The sequence below is a fragment of the Nannospalax galili genome, unplaced genomic scaffold, assembly GCF_000622305.1.
Source record: "Nannospalax galili isolate Female #2095 unplaced genomic scaffold, S.galili_v1.0 scaffold934, whole genome shotgun sequence".
In the NCBI taxonomy this organism is placed as follows: Eukaryota; Metazoa; Chordata; class Mammalia; order Rodentia; family Spalacidae; genus Nannospalax; species Nannospalax galili.
In genome coordinates this window covers 664,413-687,864 of record NW_008334762.1, presented here as the reverse complement: position 1 = coordinate 687,864, position 23,452 = coordinate 664,413, and the positions used below count along the sequence as shown (strand labels likewise).

At 36.3% G+C, this 23,452-nt stretch overlaps 1 protein-coding gene across 5 annotated transcripts in view; it reads left to right on the top strand.

The window, feature by feature from the left end:
* Rmdn1 (regulator of microtubule dynamics 1) overlaps window positions 1-23,452 on the top strand; it is a 38,722-nt gene that overhangs the window by 2,168 nt on the left and 13,102 nt on the right. For all 5 annotated transcript variants that reach the window (XM_029561801.1, XM_029561802.1, XM_029561804.1 and 2 more), the window contains exons 2-4: window positions 2,065-2,182; window positions 10,243-10,330; window positions 12,094-12,253. In XM_029561801.1, the coding sequence (XP_029417661.1) occupies window positions 2,065-2,182; window positions 10,243-10,330; window positions 12,094-12,253 (366 nt within the window). The remainder of the gene's footprint in view (window positions 1-2,064; window positions 2,183-10,242; window positions 10,331-12,093; window positions 12,254-23,452) is intronic.

The following is a 23,452-nucleotide window of genomic DNA, read 5'->3' as shown; positions in this document are numbered from 1 at the left end:
CCTAGCAAGTTCCAGGCCAGCTGGGGCTACAGGGAAACCCTGTCTCAAAAAGACTGAAAAAAAAAGGATGTAGAATTATTAGATCTAAATGATAGCTTTATGGTGGGGGTTAAGAAAGAGGGAGCTGGGTATGATGGTGCATGCTTTGGGGGGCAAAGGCAGGTATACCTCTGAAGTCCAGCTAGCCTGGTCTACATAGCAAGTTCCAGGCCAGCTGGGGCTTCAGGAAGACCCTATCTCAAAACAACAAAGAAATAGTCAAGGAAAACATTTTAAGTTTGTGACTATAGCAGCCTAATAGATTATGGTACTACTTAGTGGGCTACAACTGCAAAAAGAAATGTGCGGGGTAAAGGAAAAATAAATTACATTTTGGACTGAAGTAAATGTGTCAGCCAACTTGACATGGATTGGCGTTGCCTTTTGAGGTCTGGACTAGAGACAGGAGCCTTTAGGATACAATTATATATTTAAGCCGAGATAAAAGATTGAAAGTATTTAATAGCCAAGAAGAAGGCCTACTGTCCATCACAGGACTTCTAATGTGTAAGAGGATGATATTACAACAAGAAATAGAATGAAAAGGGGAAGATTTACGTACTCCTTATTAGTGCGTTTCTGCCTAGCTTGTACAAGTCCCTGACTTTATTCACAATAACACACATTTCACTCTAGCTGACATATCAGAAGTTGAATTTCAGGATGCTCGTGATGGCATCTAGTGACATATAAACATGTCATTAATCAAATACTAAGGTAGCCAAGAGTAAAACTATGTAAAATAAAAGTGAAAGCACAACTTTCCATTCTACTCTCTAAAGATGAGTCTTGGGGGATGGGGGAAGAAACGGAAGAAAGAAAAGGTTAAACCTCACACCTGCAATCTGGCATGCAGGTTTAAAAAAAAAAGGGAATTACCAGGGCTTCACAACCTTGGCCACTTAGGAAGGACCTGGGAGTGGGGGAACCCCAGAGTTCAAATGAGACCTCAATAGCTGAAGGCTTGACTAAACTTTATGAGAGCTCTTAGAGACCAAATTAAGCCACCCCTGGATTCCTGACCCCTACATACCACAGAATGTCTGTTGTATTAAGCAGGCATTCAGAAACGTATTTTTGAATTTAAAATAACAAAATACCTGATTTAAGAGAAACAGCACAAAATACCTAGTTTAGGTAAATACATCTTGGGCCCCATAGTTTGTTTCTATGCTGATGGAAATGATTTGACAGAAGAGGAAAAATGATACTGTGTTAAAGAGAATAATCATGGGAAAAGGGGGAAAGTTATAGGAGTGATATGTATTTATCTTTGTCATTGGTCTCAGGTATCTGGTCATAATTATGAAAATTAATTCCCAAATCTGCTGAATTTTGTTGCTTGAGACAGGGTGTCAGGTCCACCATGGCTAGCCTCAAACTTGAAGCACTATGTAGCTGAGGCTGGCCTTGATCTTCCTGCCTCTGTCTCCTGAGTGCTAGGATTATAGGCATGTGCCACCCTACTTGTCTTGAATATGTTTATTAGTCATCATTTATTTAAAACTATGTTTTTTTTTACAATATCTTCACTGAGAGCTGTATATAATTTTATGTATACTAATTATTAGTTATATTTGTATTTATCTTGTCTCCTAATGATACTGATATTTGTTATGAGCTGGTATATCATTTTCTTTCATACAATTTATAATACCTTTGTCTCTGTAAAAGATATCCATAATGGTGTAACAGTTACTATATTTATTCATTCATTTACGCATTCATTCATTCATTTTGAGGTTCTTGGGAACCATGGTGTTCTATGAACACTGAATTATTCCTAGGTGGTGATTGACTTTTAGATAAATTATCACTTCTTTGTGGTATCTATTATTACTAAAATGCACTCTGCATATAAGGTTTGAAATAATTTTACTGAAGAATTGTTAAAGTATTTTTTGAAGCTTCTAGCATTTTTAAAATTAATTGCTTTGGAGGTGGGGAAAATGGATATATTTTACTTGGAGTAGTAATTTCTTTAGAATTTCTGAGTTTTACAGTTTGATACATTATTTTCAATAGGTGATAGGAAACTCAAGAACCATCAAGAGAGGACTTTTATTCTCAGCTTTGTCTTATTTGAGTTTTGAAACCTATCAAGCCATTTGTCAGGCTGCTGTGGTTCATGCCATAGACAAAGGTAAGCATAAACTAAACATCTTGAGGACTTATTTATTTGGTGGGTGCATAGGTAAGTGTGTGCAACTCTGTGCCTATGCATAGGTGTCTTCTTCTTTTGTTGTCCAATTTCAATTTTGAGACAAAGTCTCATCCAGTACTGGGGTTTTACAGATGCATGCTGCCACATAGAGCTTTTTATGTGTGTACTAGGGATCAAAACTCAGGTATTCATGCTTGCACAACAAGCACTTTACCCACAGAGCCATCTCCCTAGTCCATTATTTTTGTTTGACATTTTATTAGCTTAGTTATTTTAAAAATATTTTATTATTTAATTTTATGTGTATGAATGTGTTGCCTGCGTGCAAGGGCATCTGTGTCATGCAGTGCCCAAGTAAGTCAGAAGAGGGCATGGGATACCCTTGAACTGGAGTTACTGACAGTTGTTAGCCACTGTGTGGGTGCTGGGAATCCAACGCGGGTCCTCTGCAAGAGCAGCTACTGAGCTATGTCTCCACCCCTAAGCTTAGTTGTTTTTGAATGCATAATGAAACCAATATTTTCTGTTCTCTATCAGTATAAATATTTATTTCTAGAAACCAGAGCTTTAATAATAACCTCAATACTTTATACCTTTGTAGGATTCTTTTAAAAAATTTACATTTTTTTCGTTATTAATTTAGTGTGCATGTGGGTGTGGGGGTGCCATGGCACACTACTTGAGGTAATGGACAACTCGTGGGTGTTGGTTCTCTCTTTCTAACATGTAAGTCTTGGGGAAGGAACTCAGTATCAGGCTTACATTAAGTGTTTTTACTCACTGAGTCTTCTCAGCAGCCCTCTTTGTAGGACACTTGAGCCAAGAATTTTTTTTTTTTTTTCATTTTGAAAAGTTAAAGGTGAGGTATGTATGCAGAATGAACAATATAGCAAGAGACAATGTATGGCTTGCAAACTGTAAACTCCGATATATATATGGCAAAAGTCGCCAACCTCTGTTTTGGAAGGTGATTTGGACAGAATGAATCTTTTATTTTTCCATTGCCAAGGTGTTTTGCTTTTCTTGATATAAATACGGAATGGGACTAGGACTTGGAGACAGAGTTTATTTCAAATAGAATGTAGCTTGGTATCAAATAACAGATAACTGATCGAAAAGTGGAAAAATTCCATTATATTTCATCTTTGGTATACTATAGATAAGTAAACACTTTAAGACTTGACAGTTAATATATCTCATTAAGACAATTGTTCACTATGCTAAAAGATCCAGAATTTTAGTATATAAGAGAAATACCACTTCAGTTTATGAATTGATCCTTTAAAAAATTTTATTTTATGTGTACTAATTTATTGCCTGCATGTATGTAAGTGCAACATGCAATGCCTGAGGTCAGAAGAGGGTGTCAGATACCCTAGAACTGGAGTTACAGATGGTTATTAGCTGCCCATGTGGGTGCTGGGAACTGAACCTGGGTCCTGTGCAAGAGCAGCCAGTGCTCTTAACCACTGAGCAATCTCTCTAGCCTCAAAATGATCCTTTTGTGATCTCTAAAGGAGAATGTGATTGGGGAAAAGAAGTATTTGATATTGAATTGGTATTATTTTAATGTTCTGATAGAAGAATTTGAGGGTGTTATCAAAAGTGAAATAGTTACCTATTTCATTTATTTGTGATTATCTTGTCTGTAAAGAAAATGGATAGTTGAAAGCTGATATGCTTTTCTAAATTTTATAATGTATCATTTTCATGAAGAACAAAGCAGAGAATTTGATTTTGACAAATATAATTTTAAACTTTAGTAGATTTTTCACTGGTACTTAATTCTCACAGCAACCTTAAGTATAAGTCTTATGACAATGTTAGCATTAAATTTTAAAGCTCACAAAGTTAAATTTCAAATTGCCAGAGTAGATATTAGAATTCATATCTGTTTATTTCTCATTACTTAGTTTCCTTAAGCTTTATAGAAATGATTTTAATATTTTCCCAAGCAACAAAATAGTGCTTGAAATGCAAAGTGAAAGTTACTTTAACCTTGAATGATCATAGTCCACCTTTATAGATATGTCTTGATGACATAAAAAACCCTCTATATATTCGTTAAATTAAAAATAACATTTTTAGGGGCTGGAGAGATGACTCAGTGATTAAAAGCACTGGCTGTTCTTCTAGAGGACCTAGGTTGGATTCCTTGCACTCATATGGTGGCTAACAACCATTGAACTCCAGTTCTAGGGAATCCGATGCTCTCTTTTGGCCCCTGTGGGCATTGAATATAGATGGTGCACTTATATATACATGCAAGCAAAACACTCACACACATAAAAATAATATTTTTCTTTTCAGTTATTGGCCTTCATGAGGTCTGCATGAGCTTTGTACATGTGCAGTAGTAGCAGGGGTGAAGGTGCATGAGAAGGTTGTATTAGTTACTTTTCTGTTGCTGTCATAAGATACCATGACCCAAAAACAATTTATAGAAGAGTTTATTTTGGCATATCGTTCCAGACTATGTGTCCATAATGCAAAGGAATATATGGCAGCAGGCATCTGGACTGGGAAGCTGGCTAATCACATTTAATCCACACACAGGAAACACACGCATACAAAGACAGACAGACAGACAGACAGAGAAAGAGAATAGAAAGTGGGGCAAGCCTATAAAGGAAAGCCCACTCCAGTGACTTACTGTCTCCAACAAGGATGTACCTCCTAAAAGTTCTGTAACCTCCCAAACAGTGCCACCAACTGGGGACCAAGTATTCAAGTACATGAGCCTATGGGGGACATTTCTCATTAAAACCACAACAGAGGTCAGTGATTTCTTTCATACGGTGATTTCCTTCATACTTTTGTGAATCTGTATGGCCCTCCTCTCCATTCTCTTCTTCAACATTTAACCAGGAGCTGGGATATGGGAGTCCTGTATATATATGTAATGTATATTATATATATTATTGGTTATTTCCATTGGATGTAATGGATCGATTGATTATTTTTTCTTGCAGCACATATTTATCTTATTGAAACATGTATTCAGCTTTTAAAAAACAATGAATGAAGTAGAAAAGCATTAATAAGGATACAGAAATTTGAAGCAATACAGTGAATGTGATTAATTTCTAGATAAATACAAAGTCAACAAACTGCATTGTTTACAAGTTTATGCAGAACATTAAAAAAATATTTCATACTTGGGCACAGACTTGGCAGTGCATGCCTACAATTCCAACACTCTAGGGACTTATACAACATTCTGGGCCCCGTAGGAGTGATTTTTTTATTTTTTTCTGTTTTGATTCAAGAACAGCCTGGGCTACATCTAAACAAAAAAGTACCATGTACTTGGTAATAAAAGAAGTAAATTTTTTTCTAATAATCAACCATACTATAAAATTAAATTAATATTCTGTCACACTTTCCAATCCTAATATAGTAAAATTAGAAATCAACAATAAAAGTTGACCAAGGAAATCCAGTGTTTGATAACTTTCTAAATAATTCACAGAGAAGGATAAGATTATAATTATTTAAAATGGAATAACAAGCTAAATTGGAACTTGGAAGAAATTAATAGCATTAGCTGTGTTTATTAAAAAACAGAACAATGGCCAGGCATGGTGGCACATGCCTTTAATCCCAGCACTTCAGAGGCAGAGGCAGGTCGATCTCTGTGAGTTCAAGGCCAGCCTGGTCTACATAGTGAGTTCCAGGCCAGCTGGGGCTACAGAGAAACCCTGTCTCAAAAAAGAAAGAAAGAAAGAAAGGAGGAAGGAATTGAGCATCTAACTTAAGATACCAGGAAGAGACCATCAGAAAAGTCAGTGTAAAAAGAAGAAAGAGAAATTGCTGGTATGGAAAACAAAAAGTTAGACAGATAAAAAGCATTATCAGCACAAAAAAATTACAAAACTGGGAGCAAAAAGGACACAACTAGGGATCAAGTAAAATAAGATTCACTAAAAGACTCATGCAAACCTCTAAATGTGGCAAGCTATCAGGCTAAGATAATTTGAAATATTCAGAAAGTAAGCTCAGAAAAGAAAAATAGCAGTATGAAGAAATGGAGAGCAAAAAGTATTAAACGTGGAAAATTCAAGCAAGCTCAGACTATAGGAAAAGATGATGTTTAAAGACAAAAAAAAAAAAAAAAAAAAAAAAAAAAAAAAAGCAGTACCTTTTAGCACTTAAGCTGAGGGGGAAGGATCTAGTGTTTGAGGCCACTCTGGATTGCATAGTGAGACCCTGTCTCAAACAGTCAAAAAAGCAAAAAGAGCAAAGTAAGACTAACATGCTGGAAAACAGTAAGACTCAGGAACTATGATCAGAGTTCAGAGGCATTGTGTATCTAGAGGACAGATTAACTACAGTATACAGGTTAAAAAAAATTAAGAATGACTGAAGAAAGAACAATAATAGACCATATTCTAAGCCAATAGAGAGGAAAGAAAGAGGATGAAGGGAATCTAGGCAGTCTTCAGGGAGGAAATGGCAAAGAAGTCAGTGTTATTGCTGGTTTCCAGGGGGGCTCCATCTGTAGACCCCTGCCCACCTCCTGGGATGCCTCCCTATGTAGTCCTCTTCCATGATGAACTGGCTGGACTGAGTGGCTGCTTTGTGCTCAATGGATATGGCAGAAGTGATGGTGTGTCCTTTCCTAGCAGGACTGGCTTTTCTGGGCCCCATAGGATTAATTTCTTTTTCCTTTTTTGGTAAGGTGCTTGGCCTCTTGAAAATGAGGCATATTCAACCACTGTGCTATATTCCTAGCCTAGGACTCATTTTTAAAATGGTAATGTCTGTATTTGCCACAAGATGGCAGCAAATACCCAGTTGGTAGCAGGACCTGAAGAAACAGTAAAACTTTATAAAGAACATTATTTCTTTTTATTTTTTACTTTTATTTATTATCTGTATCTTATGTGTATGAGTGTTTTGTCTGAATATATGTAAATGCACCATGTGTGTGCAATGCCAGAAGAAGCCAGAAGAGGGTATCGGATCCCCTGGGAGCTGGAGTTACAGATGGTTGTTAGCTGCCTTATGGGTCCTGGGACTTGAACTCCAGTGCTGTGGAAGAATAGCAAGTGTTCTTAACTGATTAACTATCTCTCCAGCTCCCAACATTGTTTCTTTTAAATGGACACATTTAAACTCTGGAAGGATAGATTAGGATTTCACACTACTCCTCTGCATGTGAAAGTTCACTTGTGCAGTACTTAGAAGATAAGTTAATCACAAGTGAACAACCTAAAAGTCCTTCATATATTATTTCGGTTGCTTTCTTTTCATATATTTTAAAATATTTCCTCTTTGAGGATGAACCTACATATCTTTCTTCCTACTTAAGTAATTTTTCAGATTCTTTTTAGTAGCATTGTTTCCCGTACTGCTAAGGTATATAGAATTACTGGTGTGAAAGATTGGCCTCATATGGATGGTGTTGCTATTACATAGATCCTTGAATATCAGTGTACATATTTTCCATGTATTAAGCCCTATATAAAGAAAACTGAAATACAGCAATTTTCTTTGCCTGAGCAATAGCTACTAGATATTTCATTCTTGTCTCCATGACTCTGATATGACTACATACAGTTATCAACAACTAGAACACCAAAGTTTATTAGCACATAGATATGCAAGGCTTCATACCATTGGCATTTATTTCTTTGATAAAATTTTACAGAATTTTTAGGAACTTCTGCATATTTACTTTAGGTCAGATTTAATATTTCATTGTACAGTTGTATCTCAATTCATCTTAGGATGCCTGTGTATTCATACTTTAGGCTGAAAGTAATTTACTTGAAAAGTTTAGATTTAATATGGTTTGTATATCAGGAACATAGCATATTTTAAAATATTTTCAGGAAGGCACAGAACATTAAGTAGACAACAGCCAATTTGCAGATGTGTACACAAAGTGGTCTAATGTTCCTACTTGAGCACCTATATAAGACGATAGTACTATAAGTGTACTTTTTCTTATACATTATATACTGTATAGTTTTCAGAATTCCTTTTAGAATCAGAAGAGATTACATATTTTTCAGATAATGTATTATTTATTACACTATAACGTATAATAAAGAAATTGGGACCAAGTGATTTGGAGTTACTAGAATACATACAAAAAGATTATATTATTTACTAAACTATTTTTTTTAATTACTGGCATGATGAGATACAGAATTATTGTTAAGTACAGTAACTAATTTTCAGGAAGTTGTAGAATAATAATAACTTTGCTGTTTATACATGTCATGCTCACCAGAATTTACCAAGTGATATATTTAACATAATACTGTATTAATATTCTTGTCACTATTCTAACTAACTTGGTAACTTAAAACAAATTTGTTAAGTTGTTCATAGTGGGACATATCTAATCTGAGAAAGTGGGAGTCTGAAGCAGAAGTATCATAAGTCCCAGGATAGCCTGTTGAGATTTAAATATACATAATATATATGTATAATTACTTAATTCTAAGGATGCAGAGATTACTGCTTCAAAATTTTTGTGTGTTTAAAATCTTAACTGACAAATCAACCACTGATCAGATGAGAATATAAAATGAAATAGAATGAAAGCAAACTTGATAAATTAACCAGCCAAGTGACTATATTAAACTCCACTGCCTAGTAAGATTGAAGTAGAATTATTGAGAAAAAGGAAATCTTCATTAAATTTTAGTGTTTCTGGGGTTAGAGAGATGGCTCAGCGGTTAAGGGCACTGGCTGTCCTTGCAGAGAACCCGGGTTTGATTCCCAGCAACCATATGGCAGCTAACAACAGTCTGTAACTCCAGTTCAGGGGATCCAGTGCCCTCTTCTGACCTCTGTAGGCATTGCACAACACACGCGTACCTAGGCAGGTACAATACATGTAGGCAATACACTCATTCATACACGTAAAATAAAAATAATAATTAAAATATTTTAAATTTTAGTGTTTGCCATTGTTATTCACATTATTAGGTAATATATTAGTTATGTCATGACCTTCATAGACTTGTTAGTGTAGTATGTTTTAATTTTTTAAATAAATTTCTAACCTTAAATATAGTGTGACTAAAATAAATCAAGATTAATAAACTGAGCACATTGGAATGTTGACTTATAAAGATTGTATAGTATGGTGCTCTTATAGAAGGCAAATTTTAAATGTATAAGTTCCTTAGTAAAAACTGAAGATCAATTTTAATGTGTTGTAAATAAGCAGTCCAATTTTTAGAGCACTAGACTGTCAATAATGTTTATGTATTTTACAGTCATGTGTAAAATAGTTGTAAGAATTGGCTGGAACACAGTCACAATAAAGTAAGTTTCAGATTTTCTGTGTAGTTAGCTTCATCTTAGTTTTTTGTGACAGGCTCAACTTTATTCCATAACACTCTATATGTGTGTTACATAACAGAATATAGTAAAACAGTGTGGTTCTATCCACACTATAATATTAATGCTACTCAGTGCTGCAAGTATAAAATATAATTATGAACTTGTAATAATTATATTAAGTCACTAATATTAATAAAATCCGGTGCTGCAAGTAGTTTTTATAATCATTTCCTACAAAGCATGATACTTAATCAACAAAGCATGATACTTAACAGCAGTAGCAAAAAGACTTTGCAGGTTTCTGTGCCATAAATTCCTCACAAGAATTTTTATTTTTTTACTTTTTAAAAATGTATGGAGGCAGAGGTAGGCAGATCTCTGTGAGCTCAAGGCCAACCTGGTCTACATAGTGAGTTCCAGGACAGCTGGCGCTACAGGGAGACCATGTCTCAAAAAGACCAAAAAGAAAAAAAGTATTGAGTATTAAATTTAGTCACAAGTTCTCCCAGTTGTGTTTCCCATGGTTTCAGCAGATCACTTGCTATAATCTCTTCATACTCCTACCCTACTTCTGTCTAGATTACTCAGAATTCCTGATTTTTCCTCAAAAGTAGTTTCTTTATGTAGTTTTGTCAGCACATATATAAATGTTTGTTTTTTAGAGTTACTGTCATCTGCCTTAGGAAAACCTATTTTATTATGCCTTTTCCCCCCCTCATTTTATAATCTTGAAGTTGAAGAAGTACTTGAGCAAGCAGACTACTTGTATGAAAGTGGAGAAACAGAAAAGCTCTATCAGTTGCTAATCCAGTACAAGGAAAGGTAGGCAGTGTGTGATTGCGAAGTTTTAAAGTGCCCTCACAATTTTCTGTTAATAGTAAATGGTTCTTGATCTTGAAATTTTGTTACAGCATTTTTTTTCTTCAAAGTAGTGTTCCTTAGAGTTTAGTTTACAGTAAATGACTTATTTAAAGCAAATTATTGAAAAATATTCTTTGAATCTCATTGATTTAGAAAAAAACTTGTTCTTATTCTACATGAATGTATTACTAAATATATATTTTCTCATATGTATTATATAGTTCTCATTTCTTAAAAAAGTAATCCCCAATTGGTATAAGATTTAAATTAATTTATTGGGGGTTGGGGGTATGGTACTATTGAGTGGTGACTGTGTTTACAAAGTTTTTCAGAGCAACCAAGAACACTTCCTTTTTCTATTTTTGGAACTAGATCATGTGTATAGTATTAGAATGTCAGTGTGTACACACTTTCTGGAGGGTAGAGGTGGAAACTTCAACCCTATAAAATACATCAAACAAAGTAAAATTTAAATTTCTAGATATCTATCTCCATCTTTTTAATCTAAAAATATTGAGTTGCTTTTCATCTACTTTTGTTCAAAGTGAAAAACCGGGTTTTCCCTAATTCCTATCAGTTTTACTTGATAGGTATCTGTAGAATCAATCTTTCTTTAGTCTGTCCTGATTTGGCTATTTTGACATTTTATAGTAATAGCCCCCAAAGGAAGCTGTAAGGTGTAATTACTCAATATAACTTAATATATATTATTGCTGCATTTAGTTCAATTTAAAAAAATATTTTATCTATTATTTTTATTTTTTGTGTATGAGTATATTGCCTGCATGTGTGTAAGTGCACCCATGTTGTGTAGTGGCCTTGGAGGTCAGAAGAACGCATCAGTTGTTAGCTGCCATGTGGGTGCTGGCAATTGAAGCCATGTCCTCTGCAAGAGCAGTCAGTGCTCTAACTGCTGAGTTATTTCTACAGCCCCTTAGTTTCAAATTTTAAGTGAATACAATCTTTCATTAAAAAGGAAAAAATATAATGTAGGGTTAAACACAGGTGTTTAATAAAAAGTAATTTAAGGTTAAAATATTTTTGTTAATAGTAATTTTTTTATTCCAAAGAAAGGCAATTTTTCACATTTTTCCAGAAAGTTAATAGTGATTTTTAACTTATTAACCATTTCTTGTTTTATATAATTGTATTTAAATAGCTGTTCTTCAAGGGATGTGGTGTCTTTACTTGAAATATGTCATGCATCATTATGGTATTCAAACTTAGGATTTATTTTGAGATTACACTTATGTTCAGTCATTCATTTACATGCAAGTAAATACCTGTCATACATCTGTTATGTGTTAAATGTTGTATTTAGGGCTTAGGATTTGGTAGTTCCATTTTTGTGGAGTATGGTCTTGTTTATAATGTTTATGTATCTATCTGAACCAGTTAGTGAGTTATATGGAGTACAATGTTAGTTCAAACCTCAGGTTGCATGGTTGAGTTTTGTAGGAAAAGTGTTCAGGGAACTAAAATATAAGAACATTTCCTAAGGAAGTAGTTTAGATATTATCTATCAATCAGTTAATATTTATGAATAATATGGGAAATTTCAATAGATTCTATCAAATGAGTTTTTATGAATGAAAATAATACTTAATGCCTTTAGTCGCATGTTACTATATTCTAACTCTGCTGAAAGATCACTCATTAGTGATGATATCTTTAACATGTTTTCAGTATGAATTAAAATGGTTTTATATTTTGTTTTAAATTAGTGAAGATGCAGAGTTACTGTGGAGGTTGGCCCGTGCATCTCGTGGCATAGCTCAGCTTAGTACAACTTCAGAAGAGGAAAAAAAAGTTTTGGTGTATGAAGCCCTAGAGTATGCCAAAAGAGCATTAGAGAAAAATGAATCAAGTTTTGCTGTTCATAAGGTGAGTTGGTTGTAAGTTGTTATGTACTGATGGCTACACTGCTCTATACCTAGTATCCCGAACTTATATAAGAAGAGAATATTGCTCTGCTTTAAAGAAATAGAGAAGAGACTGACATAGTTTGAGTTCTAAAAAGTTGCTTTTTTAAAAAAAGTATTTTTATGTGTATGAGTGTATTGCCTGCATGTATGTAAGTATACCTATGTCGTGCAATGCCTATGGAGGTCAGAAGATGGCATTAGAGCCCCTGGAGCTGGATGGAGATGGAGCTACAAATGATTATTAGCCACCATGTGGAGACTGAGAATCGAACCTGAGTCCTCTGCAAGAACAGTCAGTGCTCTTAACCACTGAGCCATCTCTCCAGCCCCTGAACTCCATTAGTATGTTTGATAAATTACTTTAGTGAATGCTTGTTTACGATAAAAATGAAGAGTGTATGTTGCGGCCGCTGCCAGCTGCGGCCACCCCTCCACTCTTCCGGTGCTGGGTGGTGTCTCCAGGCGCTGCTCCTCCGCTTGCACGGGCACCGCCTGCAATCGCACAGGTGCTGCCTGTGAGCGCACGGGTGCTGCCTGTGAGCGCACGGGCACTGCCTTCTGGGCGCCGCCCTGATCGCACGGGCGCTGCCCTTTGCTCTTCGCTGGGCTGCAAGCTGTGGTAGCTCTTCCACTCACTCGTTGGTGTGCTGAGGCAGCTCTTCTGCTCACTGCAGCGCTGAAGCAGCTCTTTTGCGTGCAGGTGCTGCCTCCAGTCATTGCTACTTCTGCAACCCCAGGGCTGGTGAGGAGACTGACACCTCATTAGCATAATGGGTTTTAGGTTACTTAGGTTCCGGTTTCCTTATGGGGCCTGGTTTCCTGGGAATCATGTGACCCAAGTGGTCTAAGTGTTGCAATTTGGGATCTCAAGGGTGGTGATTAGGGAGTGGCGAGCTCAGTCTCATGGTCTGCCAATGGGAGCAAATGCCACAAGGCATTTCTTGTGGCTCCAGTGGTCAGCTGGCAGTTGCCTCGGGCCTATTGTATGGCTGTCATTAAGACTTTCACCCTAGGCTCAGGCCTGTCTCTCACAGTATGTTTTACCTATATCTTTATTTGTAGTAGTGCAAGCACTAGGCATACATTTTCTCAAGCAGTGCATGGTAGTACATACCTGTAATCCCAGCACATGGGCTGTAAAGGCAGGAGGATGGAGAGTTCCAGGATACCTTGGGTTATTTCGCAAGACCCTGTTTCAACCAACCCCAAATCCCCACTTTTCTGTTTCATTTTCCTTACTCCATATCTCTGAATTATGTGAGTAGGGATATAGCAGCTGGAAAACAGAACTATAATTTTTTTGCATGTATCTTAGCTGCCTAATTGGTTTACAACAGATTTTGGGTAAGGTAGGGAGGGTGGGGTGATGCGCATGCTTACTGATAGTTTGGACTAGGACATGTTTTTTGTTATATTGGAATATCCCTAATAAAAATCCCCAAGTCATTGTTATAACCAAATTCCCACACATTTTCAAATACTCCATTAAGAGGTATGTTCTACCTTTAAAAATTTTCTTTATGCACATGAAAAAGTGTATTCAGTTTGATCCTCCCACATATACCCCCCAAACAATATATATTCAACCTATAATATATTCAGCCTATAAATACCAGCTGACCTTGAACTCAGATTCATCTGTCTCTGCCTCCCAAGTGCTGGGCTTAAAGACATGTGCCACTCTGTTTGGCCTGCCCTGGTTTTTATTTATTTCTGTTTGCTGATTTTGTGTTTGATTTGTTCTTGTTTTCCTAATTTAGGCATTTCTAACTATAAACTTTTCTTTGGCCCTCCTGTCATTGTGTCCCACAGGTTCTGGCACACTGTGGTTTTGTTTTCATTTGAATGTAGGATTTAAAAAATTTGCTCCTGATTTTTTTTGGATGATGTCAGAATTCAGTCATGGGTTGTTCAGTTTCCTGAGTTTTTACATATGTCTTTAGTTTTCCATGCTGTTGATTTTTAGCATCATCCTACTAGGATCAGATGGAACTTAAAAAGTTGTTTCAATTCTTTATATTTGTTAAAGAGTTGCTTCATGACCTAAACTGTGGTCTATTTTAAAACACATGGACTGCTGAGAATGTGTATTCTGTAGAATACATAGTGTCTGGATAGAATATTCTATAGATGTGTACTGAGTCTATTTAATCTTTAATGTCATTCAACTATTTCTTTGTTGATTTTTGTCCAAATAAGCTATCTGTTGGTTAGAATGAGATATTAAAGTTACCCACTGTTGATTGTGTTGAGGTCAGTCTGTACCTTTATATCCAGTAGTGTTTGTTTTATAAAATTGGGTGCATTAGGACTGAGGATGTAATTCAGTTTGTAGAATGCTTATCTAGCAGACATGAGGCTCTGGTTCAATTCCTGTCATTGTGTAAACTGGGACTAGTGATATAATCCTAGTACTTGGAAGGTGGAAGTAGGAGGATTAGAAGTTCTAGGTCATCCCAACCTGGTATAAATGAGACCTTATCTCAAACAACATCAACCACACCAACAAAAACAATAAAAAAAAACTGGATGTGCAGATGTTCAGGTGCATATATGTTTAGATTATAGTATCTTCTCCTTGTAATCAAGATGAAATGAGAGTCCTTATCTCAAGTATTTTTTGGCTTGAAATTTATTTTGTCAGATAATAGTTTTGCTGCATCTGCTTGCTCTCTAGTTTCATTTACTTGTAATGCTGTTTTCACTCTTTTCACTGTAATGATGTTTGTCTTTGCCAGTGATACTTGTTTCCTCTGGGCAACAAATAGGTAGGTCCTGTTTTTTAATCCATTCTCTGTTAGTCTGTTTCTTTTGATTTCAGAGAATTGAGACTGTTTCCATTCAGATTCATTATTGAAAGGTGTGTATTCATCCCTGTCATTTGAGTTTTTTGTATAATATAGATTATTTTCTAATCCTCATTATCTTATGGTTCTAGTACAGTGTTTTCTTCATGTGTCACTATTTCTCTTTAAGCTTGGGGGGTTCCTTTCAGTGTCATCTGTAGTACTGGCTTAATGTCCATTAATTCCTTTAGTTTGTGTTTAATGTGGAAAGTATTTTTTCATCTTAAGAAGAAAGGTGGCTACAGTAATCTGAGTTGTCCGTAATTATCTTTCAGATCTTGAAATATGTCCTATCATGCCTTCTGGCTTTTAAAGTTCCTGCTAAGAAATCTGTTATTTGGATGGGTTTGCTTTTATATGTGACTTGCTGCTTCTCTCTTGTAGCTTTTTGTGTTTTCTTTCTTTCTTTCTTTTTCTTTCTTTCTTTCTTTCTTTCTTTCTTTCTTTCTTTCTCTTTCTTTTCTCTCTCTCTCTCTCTCTAATATGGCATAAGGCACTCTTTTCTAGTTTTGTCTATTTGGTGTTTTTAAAATGTGTGTGTGTGTGTGTGTGTGTGTGTGCGCACGTGCACACGCACCCACAGGTGGGCATGCACTTGAAGGTCAGAGGACAACTTTCAGTAGGCAGTTCTCTCCTTCCAGCTTCTTGAGTCAGGGTGTCTCTTATTATTTCTGTAATGCTATAGATGTCAGGCTAGCTGGCTCACAGTGATTCTCCCATTTCTCTGCCTCTCATCTTGCTATTTGAGTGCTGAAATTACACATGCACTCCACCACATCTGGCTTTTTACATGGGTTTTGGAGATCAAATTCAGGCTGTCAGGTTTACAAGGCAAATGCTTTTAACTAATGAGCCATCTTCAGCCCTGTTTGGTGTTCTAAACACCACTTGTATCTAGATAACTAACCCTTCTTAGATTCTGAAAAATTTCCAGATTTATTGAGGGTTTTCTGAGCTAACATTAGCATACATGTTTTGTATTTCTTCTATGTCCATGATTGTAAATTGGGCCTTTTAATGGTGTCCCATAGATCTCCCCTGTGATATTTGTACTCCCTAGTCTCTCATCGGAATGTCCTAATTATCTCCTTTGTCTTCAAGCTCTGATATTTTGTTATCTACTTTAAAAAATATTTTATTATTTTATGTGTATGAATGTATTGCCTGCACGTGTGTAAGTGCACCCATGTCATGCAGTGCCTGCGTAGGTAAGAAGAAAGCATCAGATCCCCTTGGAAATAGAGTCCCAGGTCCTCTGCAAAAGCAGTCAGTGCTTTTAACTGCTGAGCCATCTTTCCAGCCCCTTTGTTGACTGTTTATCTAGTCTATTAGTGAGGTGTTCCACTGAGTTATTTGATCTATTGAGGCTTTTCTTTTATAAAATTTCAGTGCTTTCAGTATTTCTGTATCTTTATTGAATTCTTCTTTCGTGTTCTTGTAGTTGTAGTCTCTTTGAATTCATTCAGCAGTTTATTCTTTTTCTCTTGTTTTATTTCATTGAATATTCTTTTTATCATTCTTTTGAATAGAAGGAAAATAACATGAGTATGACAAGTAATTAAAGAGTGGGAAAAGGAGAATTAAAATTGGGTAGTGAATAATGTCTGTCTCTGTACAATCGCTCTCACGAGTGCAGGTACAGACTGTGTCTACATTGTTCCTTATGTGTGCTCAGGTGCAGAGTGTCTCTAGTCACTCCAGAATGTGCAGGTGTATACCGTCTATATCACTTACACGTGCATATGTGCAATAGCTCTATTCAGTCACTTGACTGATAGTAGATGCAGACTCTCTTGTGTGGGCTCTGGCATGTGCACAGGAGGAGGTTGTCTCTTTACTCTGGTCACTTGACTGAGTACATGTGCAGTGTCTCCGTGTCATCATTTGCCTCAGTATAGGCACACATCCTGTTTCTACCCTGTTTTGCTTTTCTTTCTCTGGCCATTTGGGATGGTGTTTTCTGGTTAGAACAGAGCCTTTGTGGAATTATGCTTCCTGCCTTGGTCATTGTGTTAGTGGCATCACAACCAGAGGTGGTCTTGACAGGTGCCACTGCTTGTGCTTCTTCCAGGGACCTAGTGAATCTCACTCCAGTGTGTGACTCATACAAGATCTCCACTGTGTGGAGTACTGCATGTCTCTAATTCAGCTTTTGCTCTATAGCTAGAGGTGTTCTGCATGCCAGGACTCAGAACAATCCCCTGAACTAACTCTAGGTTCCCAGAGTGGCTTGTGCAGGGATGGAGCTTTGTATCTAGTTATTTTGCCAACTCAACAGGAGTCTAGCATATTTTTTTTATCATTAAAAGTATTCATTGTGGGTTGAATAGATCTGATATGTGTGTCTAATTAGTTTACGGTAATCTGTTTTCCTGATGGTTTCTATTTAGTTTTTCTATCCTTTGTTGAAATGCCGAAATATGAACATACCAACATAGGGTACTGAAATATCTGAATATTGTAGTCGAATGACTTGTTTCTTCCTTTTAGTCTCTCATTGGCTCTGAATATTTTAGGGTGCTGTTATGTATATTTTTGTTAACAGTTATTTCGTCTTGATAATATTTTTTCATCTATAGTACTTTTTTGGTCTTCTAGTCTATTTTGTGTTATTATTATAGCCACTCTGTCTTTTTCTAGTACTATTTGCCTGAAGTATCATTTACACAATCTTTGTCATATGTTTCTTTGAATCTGAGTCTTTATCAATTTGTGCTTCTAATGCATTCTACCAATTTCTACCCAATAATTGGAGAGGCTAACTTGTTTTTGTTTTGTTTTGAGACAGGGTCTCCCTATAGCCCCAGCTGGCCTGCAACTCACTGTGCAGACCTCTGTCTCACTGATTGAAGGTGTGCATTACTATGTCTGACCCTGGAGAGGTTAACTTATTAACATAATGTAATATAACTGATGATTCCACGTGCTGCTTGTTTTGTTTGTCATGTCATCTTTTTTTGCAGTTCCTCTGTTAGTGTCTTTTTGAGTTTGGTTGCTTTTTGTTTGCTTGTTTTTTGATATTAGGTTATATGATTCCTAAATAATGGTAATTCCTTTATTTCTTACACTATGTATTTTACTTTCATAGTGTTCAACCTTGAGACTCACCATACTGATTGATAGCTTATAACTGTGTTTTGGGCTGAATGTTAATTTCATTAATTGACAAAATTGGCTGCTGGGTATCTCTATTCTTCTGCTTACTCCTGAATAAATTTGCTCACACCTTGATGTTGGACTTCCTAGCCTCTACAAAAAATGTGAGAAATTGCGTTATGTAATATACCCAGCCTATGGTATTTTGTTACAGCAATCCAAGGCCACTTAAGACAGGCATCCATGGTTGCTGGTGAGAAATCTGCTGTTAGGCTTGGTGAGGATGCTTGTACTTGACATGTTGTTTCACTCTTGTGCTTGCAGGGTCTGTTGGTTTTGACAGGTTGATTATATGTTTAGCTGCGGATCTCTGAGTTTGTTTTACGTGTGTTTTGTTTTCCTTCAAGGTAAAGAAGCATTTGCAAGTTGGATTTTCAAATATTCCTTCAATTCCTTTCTCTGCTCTCCTGAGATGCTCATATTTAGTGTTAAGTGCTGCTTCACAGTTCTCGGAGGCTGTGCTCATGTCTCTTCTTTCTTTTTTCCTTTCTTTTTATCAGAAAGGGTAATCTCAGTGGACATACCTTCACGTTAGATGACTTTTTTCTTCTGCTTCCTCAGATCTTCAGTTGAGTTCTTGCTATTGAATTTTTTTTTTTAATTTTTAAAAATGATTTATTTAATAACAACATACTTAGAAGAAGCATATCATTACAAGACAATTGACATATTCAATAACGTTTTCCTGAGGTAGGATGCATCTCTTTCAAATTTAGCTGTAAATTTTTAGGTTTACAGTTGAATTATTACAGTTATATCAACCAATCTTTTTTTTTATATTTATTTATTTATTTATTTTATTAAAATTTTTTTTTATAATTAAAGTTACAGTTTTAACAATATGCAAAATATTACAGTAATTCAGATTTTTTGGCATAATGATTACAGATTTGATAAATACATTTTAGATCTCATAATAGCGATGAGGATTATATAAAAGCTATTAAAACAATTATGAGAATAAATTCTATTGTCACTTAAGTATCTAAAGCTATTTTCCTTTGCTTTCTTCCAGAATGATTTGTTCTTATTCTTTACCTTAATTTGAGGGACTTCAAGAAGATACTTTTTTTTTTTCATACAGAAGAATTCATTCCAAAGCAATTGACATTGAGACGGTTTCACATGCATTTCTAATCTCTATATACATGACTATCACTGGTCACAGTCGCCCACCTTCTGAGCTCCTCGGCATCTGAGCATGAATACTAACTCGTCAGATAGACAGCCTTCCTCTCCTCTTTAATTAAATTCAATTAAATATATACATATATTGTATCCTGTAGCTTCCTTAGTGCAGGGATTCTAGGCATATATTTGTAACTCTACCTAGCTCTTTTACAGTACTTTTTAGCTCCAAAATTTGAGGTTTTTTTTTTTTTTTATAATTTCTGTTCATTTTATTGATATTTTGGGTTTTTTTAGAAATGTTTTTACATTTTTATATGTGCTTTATCTGCATGTTTATGAGAGTACCCATGTCAGGCAAAGCCCACAGAGTCTAGAGATGGCATTGGATTCCCTGGAATTGGAGTTAAAGACTATTATTCGCTGCCAGATGGGTGCTGGGAATCAAACCGGGATCTTCTGGAAGAGCAGCTAGTGTTCTTAACTGCTGAGCCATCTCTCCAACCCCTTTATTGATATTTTGTATAATCAGACATTATTCTCATACTTTAGTTCTGCCTTCAAAATTGTGTGTATGTGTGTGTGCATATGTGCGTGCGTGTGTGTGTGTGTGTGTGTGTTTATGTGCATGCTATAGCATGCCTGTGAAGGTCACAGGACAACCTGTGGGTGTCAGTTCTCTCCACCATGTGGATCCTGAGAATTGAACTCAGATCATAAGGCTTGGTGTCAGGTGCCTTTACACCCACTGAGCCATCTTTCTGGACCCCCCAGGAAATGTTTTTAAATAACTCATAAAAGGATTCTGGGGATTGACTTTAGGTTGGATTGTAAGGCTTGACGGCAAGTGCCTTTTCCCCCACTCAGCCATCTTGCCAGCCAACTTTAGTTCTTTAGTCAAATATGAATAGTATATCCAAGAAACCTTTGCCCAAACAATATTACTGTGAAATTATTATATATGTTCTTAATGATATTGTGAAACGTTCCTTCTATATCTACTTTGTTCAGAGTTTTTATCATGAAGGAATGTTACATTTTACCAAGTGTCTTATATGTGTGATTTTTAAAATATTTTTATTTTATTTGTATGAGTGTTTTGCCTGAATGTGTGAACATGTATCACATATGTCCATGGTGATCAGAAGAGGGCATCAGATCCTTTGGAACTGGAATTACAGATGATTGTGAGCCACTGTTTGGATGATGGGAACTGAACCCATTAGATGCTTTTTCTACAGCTATTACAAGATCATAATTTCTGTCTATGTGGTATGTCACATAATGATTATGCATGTTGAATGATCATTCATCTCTGGGATGAATTTCACATACTCATGGTGAATATTCTTGCTCACTTGTTACTGTAAATAGTCATTTTAATGTGCTCTTTGACTGGATTGCTAGTGTTTTCTTGAGAATGTTTACATTTGTTCAGCAGAGATACCTGTCCTGACTTTTTTGTTTGTTTTTTTCTCTGATTTGATAACTACAGAGCATAAGCCGTTTATATCTTTACTAGGCAGACTTAAAAGAAAATTAATAACTACATTAATACATTGAGGTAATGGACTTTACTTTGGCAGGCCTGGTACTGGTTTGTAAATCTAAGGCTTGAATGGAGTTTGTCTTCCTCCTCTAAACAGAGGGTTGTCTCTTCCATGACATGGTGCCTGGAATTGGGGGTGGGATTACACAGACAAATTTCTCCTTCCTTCCATCTTCAACATTTCTTACTAGAAGTGATATATATCTCCCATTAGCCATGGGCTATCAACTTATCATTTTTGTTTCTATAACTCTTGTGAAGGTAATTTGTGGATTTCAGCTATTAAATTGATATTTCAGTGGGGAACGAATCTCTAGAGTCTTTCTCTTAGTGCTTTCTTGCTGTGCCGTCTATAAGTACATCTTGACACCCCCCCCCCCAGTCCTCTTCTCCTGTGATTTCAGCTATGCTTCTGTGTGTTCATGTAAAATTAGTAAAATTATCTAAAAGCTCACTGGCTTTACTGCAGCGATGAGGTTCAACCCTGGACTTTCTACACTCCAGGCAAGTGCTCTACTCCTGATCTTTATCTGCATCCCATAATTTAAAAAGATTTTTATTTTATGTGTATGCATGTATTGCCTGCATGTAGGTAAGTGCACCTGTGTCGTGCAGTGCCTATGGAGGACAGAAGAGGCTGTTGGATCCCCTCGAACTGGAGTTATGGACAGTTGTTAGCTGGAGTTGTTAGCTGGGATTCAAACCTGGGTCTTCTGCAAGAACACCCAGTGTTCTTAACTGATGAGCAGATCATCTCTCCAGCCTGATTTTTTTTAATGTGGTTATTGGATTTAGTTTTTGTCTCTGCTTTTCATTTTACTTAGTTGTTTCTGTGTCTTCAGATTCAATAAATTTTTCATATACAATGATTTCTCTGCTTTTGATATCTAACATTTCCCTATTTAACATACTTGCCTTTCCTCTGTTTTCTCGAATATATTTCTGAACTATTGTAAATGTCTCAGTCTACAAATTATATCATTTGAATAATTTATGATTTTTAATTTTTATACATATGAATGTTTTGCCTGCATGTATCTAAATGAACCTGTGCATGCAATGCCCATGGAGGCCAGAAGAGGGCATCAATGAATCCCTGGAACTGGAGTTAAGGATAGTTGTCAGCTGATATGTGGGTGCTGGGAACCAAATCCCAGTCCTCTGCAAAAGCAGCCAATGCTTTTAACTTCTGAACTATCTCTCCAGCCTCTCATTTATATTTTCAGTTAATTTTTTCCCCTCATGAGTCTTATTAGAAGCTCATTTTGTGTCTAGTAATTAAAATTTTTTTTTTACATATATGTGTTTTGAGTAGAGGGAAGGTATGTGTATGGAGGTCAGAGAACTACTTGCCTACTTGCAGGAGTTAGTTCATCTTTCTACCATGTGGGTTCTAGGGATCAAACTCAGGTCATCAGGCTTGTCAAAGCAAGTGCTCTTACCTAAAAAGCCATCTCGCTGGCCCAGTATCTAGTAATTTTTGATTAATGATTGACGTCATACATTGTGAATTTATTTTGTGAGTGCAAAATAGTTTTATATTAGTAAAAATATTCTTGAGTTGTATTCTCAGACATGGTTGAGTTATGCAGGAACAATTTGATGCTTTAAGGTTTGCTAGGCAGGACCAGTGCAGCACTCAATCTAGATTAATTCCTCCCACAGCTGATATTCCCAGCCTTAATGGAGTGCTTGGCTTCTGAATATTTCAGTTGTATTTTTTTCTGGAGGAAGTCTTTTTTTGTGTGTGTGTGTGTGTGTGTGTGTGTGTGTGTGTGTGTGTTGTATATATATGTGGTGTGTACATGTGGGTGCATACATGTGCATGTTTGTATATGTATATACATGTATGTGTGTATGAGTGTAGGTCCAAGGTTGACATTAGATGTCTTCCTCAGTTGCTCTCTACCTTTAGTTTGTTGAGACATGGCCTCTCAGTGAGCATGGTACTCATCCATTTAGCTAGGCTGGCTGGCCAAGAAGCTTCAGGGATCTGCCTGTCCCTGCCCCCTACCCCCAACCCTTAGCCCTTAGGCTTGGATTATAAGCACATGTTTCTGCCATGCCTGTCTTTTTATGATTTCTGGGGATTCAGGCCTTCATGCTCGTGCAGCAGGTACTTTTAAGTATTAAAAAAAATTTTTTTCTTTCTTTTGGGTTTGTGTGTATATGTTTTAAGCAGGAGGTTAAGCATAGTGATTTCTCCTCTTGCCTAGACTATCTTTTTTTTCTTTTAATTTTTTGTTTTATGTTTATGTGTATATTGCCTCAATGTAGGTAAGTGCACCCATGTTGTGCAGTGCCCATAGAGGACAGAAGAGGCTGTCGGATCCCCTGGAACTGGGGTTATGGACAGTTGTTAGCTGCTTATGTGAGTGTTGGGATTCGAGCCTGGGTCTTCTGCAGGAACAACCAATGTTCTTAACCACTGAGCCATCTCTCAAGCCCCACCTAGACTATCTTTTTAAAATAAATTGTT